This window comes from Lotus japonicus, chromosome 1 (assembly GCF_012489685.1).
Source record: "Lotus japonicus ecotype B-129 chromosome 1, LjGifu_v1.2".
NCBI lineage: Eukaryota > Viridiplantae > Streptophyta > Magnoliopsida > Fabales > Fabaceae > Lotus > Lotus japonicus.
The window spans coordinates 27,317,770-27,325,307 of record NC_080041.1 but is presented as its reverse complement, the minus strand read 5'-3'; the positions used below and the strand labels follow the sequence as shown (position 1 = coordinate 27,325,307).

The 7,538-nt window shown below is 33.5% G+C and overlaps 1 protein-coding gene across 2 annotated transcripts; it reads left to right on the top strand.

The window, feature by feature from the left end:
* The first annotated feature begins 895 nt into the window (after nucleotides 1-895).
* LOC130734307 (flavonol synthase/flavanone 3-hydroxylase-like) lies at nucleotides 896-7,335 on the top strand. 2 transcript variants are annotated; one of them, XM_057586660.1, is made up of 4 exons: nucleotides 896-1,032; nucleotides 1,121-1,622; nucleotides 5,707-6,034; nucleotides 6,840-7,335. In XM_057586660.1, exons 2-4 carry the CDS (start codon nucleotides 1,159-1,161, stop codon nucleotides 7,050-7,052), a joined length of 1,005 nt encoding a protein of 334 aa, XP_057442643.1. In that variant the 5' UTR covers nucleotides 896-1,032; nucleotides 1,121-1,158; the 3' UTR covers nucleotides 7,053-7,335. The 2 variants fall into 2 exon arrangements, with proteins under 2 accessions (XP_057442643.1, XP_057442642.1); XM_057586659.1 differs by having other exon boundaries at nucleotides 1,031-1,622.
* The last annotated feature ends 203 nt before the right edge of the window (nucleotides 7,336-7,538 follow it).

The window sequence follows — 7,538 nt, the reverse complement described above, 5'->3', positions numbered from 1 at the left end:
GGGCGAAAATCAAAAGGGCCCTCTTGGATTGGGAGGCAGGAAGTCCCAAGCACCATTAACACCACTGAAACCAAAACAACAAGGCCCCCATTTTAATTTTTACTCCTAAATGGTAATACTTATGTTTACTTATATATACTCACCAATAATTTTTTTTTTGTAGTTTTCCAATCAAGATACGCATTTTTAAAAAATTCGAGACTAATAACTTATATTGATTGATTATTATTTTTATATATAAGTGAGACTAAATATTATTAAGATGGATCAAAATCTCTAGCGCACCCTGAAATAATATCTCAATTTATAATTTAGTTATGATAGGTAAAATTTGACATTTCATCGACATTTTAATTGAGTTTCATTTGAACCTCCAGAGCTCATCATGGAATTTTAAAAAAAATGTGAAAATGTATTTATGATAGTCTCAAGCGATTTTAAACGATCGTAAAAAACATGTAGCTATTCAAAACACATTACTATTCCAAATATCCAAAGATCATTTCTGTTTAAAAATGATTTGTAAACAAATTAGCAGTGTATCAGATATCTAAATACAGTAGTTTGTGGTGATCACATATTGCATAGTATGCTATTGGAGGTTTTTTACTAAAAAAAACCATAAGTATTTGAATGTAACACTATTTTTTTAATGTAATTGATTAACGTGTTTACCAATCATCACTCTTTCCGTTTATAATTCCACTAATGAAATCTTGTATCGATTAAAAGGATGAGAATATTCTATAAAGATCATATTAGTGGAATTAACCAAATTAGTTCAAAGCAACCTTAGGTGCAATGAGAAAACTAATTGAATGGAGAAGCTACCCACCACGTGGTTACGTACTTGCTTGAATGGTTGTCCTAATTTTAACTCTTTAGAATTCTCTTTTTTCTTGCTTTTATTCATCCATGCAAGTTGCAACTAACGATTTTGAAGCTGTACTCGTGTCACTTAGTTGGTTACACTCTTCGACAAGTAGCAGAACCCTTATTTATTGCTCATCAATACTTCCTCGTCTTTCTTAGGTAAGCGATGTGGTACTTCCTATAAATTACAATAACTCAAAAGTTCAGCACAAAACTAAAAAGAGCTCAATAACACTTCCTCTTTCAGGCATTGTGGAAAGTTCCAGAAGCTAATTGACAACAACAATGGAGGTGCTAAGGGTGCAAAGCGTAGCAGCCCAGTCAAAAGATGCTTCCATCCCCGCGATGTTCGTGAGGTCGGAGACAGAGCAGCCTGGCATCACGACCGTTCGCGGGGTGGAATTGGAGGTGCCGATCATTGATTTGAACGGCACCGATGAAGTGAAGGTGCTGAGTGAGATCGTGGAGGCGAGTAAGGAGTGGGGGATGTTTCAAGTTGTGAATCATGAGATACCTAGTGAAGTTATAGCCAAATTGCAGGCTGTGGGGAAAGAGTTCTTTGAGTTGCCACAAGAGGAAAAAGAGGTGTATGGTAAGATTGAAGGGTCTGATTCTTTGGAAGGTTATGGGACCAAGCTTCAGAAAGAGGTGAATGGGAAGAAAGGTTGGGTGGATCATTTGTTTCATATTATTTGGCCAACTTCTTCCATTAACTACCGTTTCTGGCCTAAGAATCCTGCTTCCTACAGGTATGTATTAATATTGTTACTATATGTTCATGTGTTAGTTTGGATTCATGGTTGAACCACAACACTCACATTTGCACTATCTTTTGAACACTTTCACAATGGTTGATTGAAAATTATCTGTCAGCTCAAAATATGAGTCTCAATTGAATCAATAGAGCTCACATGAATTTCAACTATGAATGATGAGAGGTTGAGATATAGTGTTAGAGTGAGAGCATCTTTCTTGAACTTCTAGTTATTTAGTTAATCATTTATGATTAATATTCTCTAATTTTCTATCTTAGAAAGTATAGTGCCGTGTTGGTGAAAAAGATTATTAGTTTTGGGAGGAGTGAGTTAGAGAGTTAGAGTGGAGAGGGACATCAAACCTTGATTGTTACATGACGTGAGATACAGGAGTGAAAAATAATCTGGACTTAATTATTACTTCTACAATACCCAATTGAAAGAGAAATGGATAGAGTGTGTAATTTTAACAGTGTTTAAATATGTTTGGGTCACTTATGGCGAATTATTGATTTTAGTTTTTTTTAAAGCAAAAGATAATTATTGATTTTAGTTCTCCACTACTTTAATTTTTTATTGATTTTGGTTTTTTTTAAAATAGTAAATTATTAATTTTGGTCACGTACTCAATTCAATTTTATGAGTTATGACAGTCTACATCCACTAATACATTTTGTGAAGTTTTTTGCATCAATGATCTACTTTTCAAAACGAGAAAATATACTGTTCAATTATTTACTCTTTTTTATTAATTTTTATTATATCAAACAACTTATACATTTCTTCTTCTTCTTATAAATTTGTTTTTTTTTTTTTTCATTTTCTCTCGTCTAATTGTTCTCTTCTCACTTTTTCTCTTACACCAAACAAAGTATTAAAAGGTGGTGCTAGATTCAAAAGTTTTTCAGACTACTCGATTTTAATTTTACTAAATTTACACACCTCTTTTAAAATTAATTATATTTTGATTTGTCTTTCATCTATCTAAATATAAAAAAATAAAGAGAAAAAATAATGTTGTAGTTCAAATTTACCTTTTGAAAAAAGTGATTTGTGATGGGGTTAGCGGCTGTTTGATAGTAGTCCCTATCCCTACATAAATGTTAGTCCTCCATGTACCACGCTGGTCAGTGGTCCTAGTTGATTTGGTGTTACTTATGTACCAAAAATATTTCCCTAGCTCAATTAGTAAAGATGAAGAATTTTTCTTCATAAGATTGTATGTTTCGTTCACAATGCTGATGTGGGAGTTGTACTAGTCAGCGATATGTAAATACCTCCAGTAGTCATGAGGCAAAAACGTGACACTCCCTATATCCATGTAAAAATAATTTTTCCATGCATGCATTCCCATCATTCTAGTAACTTTTCACTTCAATTGATTTTTTGACTATGCTAATAAATAGTTAAATTTTTTTTACTAACTCTAACTTTGATAAATGATAATTTATAAAAAATAAAGTATGTTAAAAAAGCAGACAAAATTTTATAAAAATGAGAGTATCAACTATATTATAAGCTAAAAAAAACTATATAATTACTTTTATGCAAATAAAAGGGACATAGCTAGAGAATGATTACTAATCCCTAAAGACTATTAATGTCAACTTAACTCATTCTTCACTTATTTCTTGGGTAATAGACAACTCATTCTTTACTTTATTATACCCCAAACAAAAGAATTTTTAGATTTAAGAATTTAGTTGAATTCCTTAACACTTCAAATTTGGGTAAATTATGAAATCCTCCTTCTAAAGACTCTCTAGAAAAGGAGTTAAAAAAGGAGTAGTGAAGTTAAATCCAGTCCCCTCCATTAACGTTTGCCTTTGCTCATTGGGGATATTTTTTCCTGCTTAACGCTTATGGAAAGGCGTGAAACTTAACAGGAATGGGTCCCAAGCATCATTTTTGTGCTAAGACCTAAGACCATGAATTGAATGGTTGAGCGCAAAAGGCTAACACATTATGTGTTGGAAAATGACTCGTAGATACTACAATGCATACATCAAAGATTATAATTTAAAACCATTCATTTAACTTTATATAATAGTAAAATTTTTGGGATAATTAGTTGTTTGATATAATATTAGAGTCTATGTGACTAAAATATCTAAAGATCAATCTTTATCGCTTCTATTTTCTAATAAAATGTGAAATTTAAGTACATGATGATAGGTGAACATGTGTATCGTTCACATTTCAAATTCAAATAACATTTACAGAAGTGGGCGCGTTTGATTTTAATGAAATAGGAAGTGTTTGGTAGATTTCCCAATACAATAAGGTGGGGAAGAGATAGATAGGAAGAAAAGAAAAAGTAAGAGTGAGAAAGTATAAGATGTGATAGATGATAAGAGGAGAGAGATAGAAATAAAAATAGGTGAAAATGAAGTGTATAAAAAAAGAGGTGTGTATATATCATTACCCTTCTCAATATTTATATGACCAGGCAATGACTATCTTCATACTATATTCTTAATTTCTTATGCCTTGCCTTCGTGCTTCAACACGGACCGCAAAAACAACCTACTCACCTTGACATGAATGGTTGACCGAGAGTCACATGCATCGAGATGCACCACCACGACTGCATTTTTTTTCTTTCTTTTCATTTCTATGATCTTTTCCAGCATTCAAACAATATGATCGTAGTAGTAGGGTTCACATAGGCCCCATTTAATTTGTGCAGTTGCTCATTCATTAAAAAATAATTTGTCGTAACGCCATTGACATGACAAGTCCCAGTCCAAACAATCCCCTTATCAGAAAGAAACATGTCACTCTCCATTCGTTGCCGATCCCTAAAGTGTGTTAAGGTTTTACATACTTGAATGTTAGTTAAAGATATGGTTAAAAGAAGTTTTTGTAAATGAGTTGTATAAATGAGCTTAGGTTCAAATCATCTTAGTCTTAGGTAGAATTTTTTTTGAAATCTCAAACGAAGAAACCCTGATAGCATATTGATCTTGACAAGACAAAATATGGAAGAGGTTACACTAATCATTTCAATCTTTTTTGTATCAACACCTCTCCAGAGATCCACCCACAGGGTATGTTGTATCTAACAAATGAAAACAGTAAACGAAGATTGAAAGAAACCCAACTTCCCAATTGCAATAAAATCAGGCAGATATCAGTCCATCTTTCACCAGAGAAGATCCAAACAGTGCCTTGACATCCATAAGCAAATTCTAAGGATTAGACCCATTTTTAACTCAAGTACCTTTGTCTGGCTTTAAAGCTCTAGGATCAAGTGGGATGCTCCCAACCTTCAAAAAACCAGAAGACTCACTGAATCCATTAACTCTGACTTGCATTGAGCCCACTGTGACAACGTCATTTGGTTCCTTATTAGCAACACCAATGCTGTATGGTTTAGTCTCGGTCTGTTTTGGGGTAATGGTGACTGAACCAATCGTTAAGACAGAAGAAATATCTTCCCTGTCCACTAAACCTTTCTCAGCCTTCTCATCCGCAGATGCTCATCCACAAAATTTTAAAATGTGTTATAAGTTAAAATTTTCCAACACATATTAAAATATTATTAGACCACCTAAGCTAGGGTGCTCAAGGTAAATTTTGGGTAATTAGACAAGCTCTTTTTTAGAAGAAAGATTAATCCTCACTTCGAATTAGTTTTATTAGGATACAATTATTGACTAAACTTGTGTTCCTCTTATTTGTGCTTCATCAATGAAAATTTAGCTCCACTTACTAGCTGACACAAAGAGATTAGTTATAGTATCTATCTGAATATCAATCAAATAACACTTATTAACATTTTTAGTAGATAAGCTTCAATAAGTTGTAATAAACCTGTGTCCGAATAAGCTCGTATTAGAACTCGACAACTAAAAAAGTACTATAAATGCAATTTTATGGTGAATCATTGTAAAAACTAGTCCAACAAACCACGTTTCTAAAACCACATTTCTACTACCAACATTTAGTTATTAATTAATTAGTATATGTTACTTGCAATATTTATATGTGTAAGTGCTAAGATTAATTTGTCGAAAAATCCTTATAATTTGTGAACTAAAATATGTTCCTTGGTCCACACTTAATTTTCTAATAGGGAGGTGAATGAGGAATATGGCAAGTACCTGCGTAGTGTGGCGGACAAACTTTTCAAAAGCATGTCAATTGGGCTGGGCCTTGAAGAAAATGAGCTAAAGGAAGCTGCAGGTGGAGATGACATGATTCACCTATTAAAGATCAACTACTACCCACCATGTCCATGTCCTGATCTTGTTCTGGGTGTGCCACCACACACAGACATGTCATTCGTGACCATTTTGGTCCCCAACGAGGTGCAGGGCCTCCAAGCATTCAGGGATGGTCACTGGTACGATGTTAAGTATGTCCCCAATGCCCTCGTCATTCACATTGGAGACCAAATGGAGGTACATGCATAAACATGTCTTTCAATTCATTTAATGTTGTTCAATTCAACCTCTAGAAAATGTTCATTCTTTAATTATGTTTTTCTTATCTTTTTTATTCCTCACATCACTTGCATTGAAGGATAATTTATTCTGAAAATTAATAGATTATAATGTCTAGATGACCAATGGGGATGTCTAACTTACATGGGATTAAATGGTCCCATTATAGGTCGACTCAATAGTTTTATTTATAAGAGTTCAATAAAATGTGTGTGATTCGGTAATTCCCCCCAACACTTATCTAGAGGGAAAAATGTTTTATGACATTCCAAATCTACTCACACTTGGGTGAGAGAGATATGAAAAAAAAAAAAAGTGAGTGATATGATCTGTGATGTAATAGAAAAATAAATGAGATGGAAGAGAAAATTGAGATTGAATGTATCAAAACCTATGAAACTACTTGTCCATCTAAAGCAGAGTTATTTATATATGGGAAAATTGGAATAAGATTCCCTTCTCTAAATAATGTCTCATTTCCTATTCCAAGCCATGTCAATTAAAAAAGTACATAAGTATAACATTTATATAACCTTATATATATGATTTTTAATTGACATGACACTATTTCACATATTTCTAGAGAATGAAACACTATTTAGATCTTGATCCCATGGATAGCGCGCATGATTGGAATGAATTGTGGCTCTTATAAACACTATTCTGATAATTGAAATTGGCTGCAGAGTTAAACATGCATTAGATACCTAAAGGAAACATAGAAAGAAATTAACTAATTATATTTATTTATGGTAATATACAGATACTGAGCAATGGGAAATATAAGGCTGTCCTGCACAGAACAACAGTGAACAAAGAGGAGACAAGAATGTCATGGCCGGTGTTCATAGAGCCCCAAGGAGACCATGAAGTTGGTCCTCACTCCAAGTTGGTTAACCAAGACAATCCACCAAAATACAAGACCAAGAAATATAAGGACTATGCCTACTGCAAGCTCAACAAGATCCCTCAGTAAATGAAGATGCAAGCACTACTACCAAATGAAAGTGTTGTTTGTGGTTTTTGAGAAGGAAAATAAAATCTGCTTGCCCTGTATTCGTTTAAATGTGAGAGAAAGAATAAACCCTGTTTTACCATGCATTTCTCTTTTGGGGTTTCTTCTTCGAATCTCATGTTTATTCAGTAAATGTCAGTTTCAAGTGTATTGATGTGCTTTTGTGTCTAGGCGTAGCTTCAGGTTATGCTAATTTTCGTTCTTGTATGAACAATTTCTACCAGTTACATTTTGTACTTAAATATGTTTCTGCGAGCTTAGTTTCTTTTAAGGCTTAAATACTCTGTAGGTCCCTGAAATTGTACCCCGTATCAAAATAAGTCCTTGAAATTTTTTTTTCCGATTCCGGGTCCCTAGAAAAATTTGTTTGATCAAAATAAGTCCCTACGCCGGAGAAGACAGTGGTTGCCTCCTCATTGTTTCCACAAACCATGAAATAACATGTTT

Coding starts and splice junctions, on each gene's coding strand:
- LOC130734307 (XM_057586660.1), top strand. CDS start 1,159: ATGGAGGTGCTAAGGGTGCAAAGCGTAGCAGCCCAGTCAAAAGATGCT. Junction 1,623..5,706: donor AAGAATCCTGCTTCCTACAG/GTATGTATTAAT, acceptor ATTTTCTAATAG/GGAGGTGAATGAGGAATATG. Junction 6,035..6,839: donor ACATTGGAGACCAAATGGAG/GTACATGCATAA, acceptor GGTAATATACAG/ATACTGAGCAATGGGAAATA.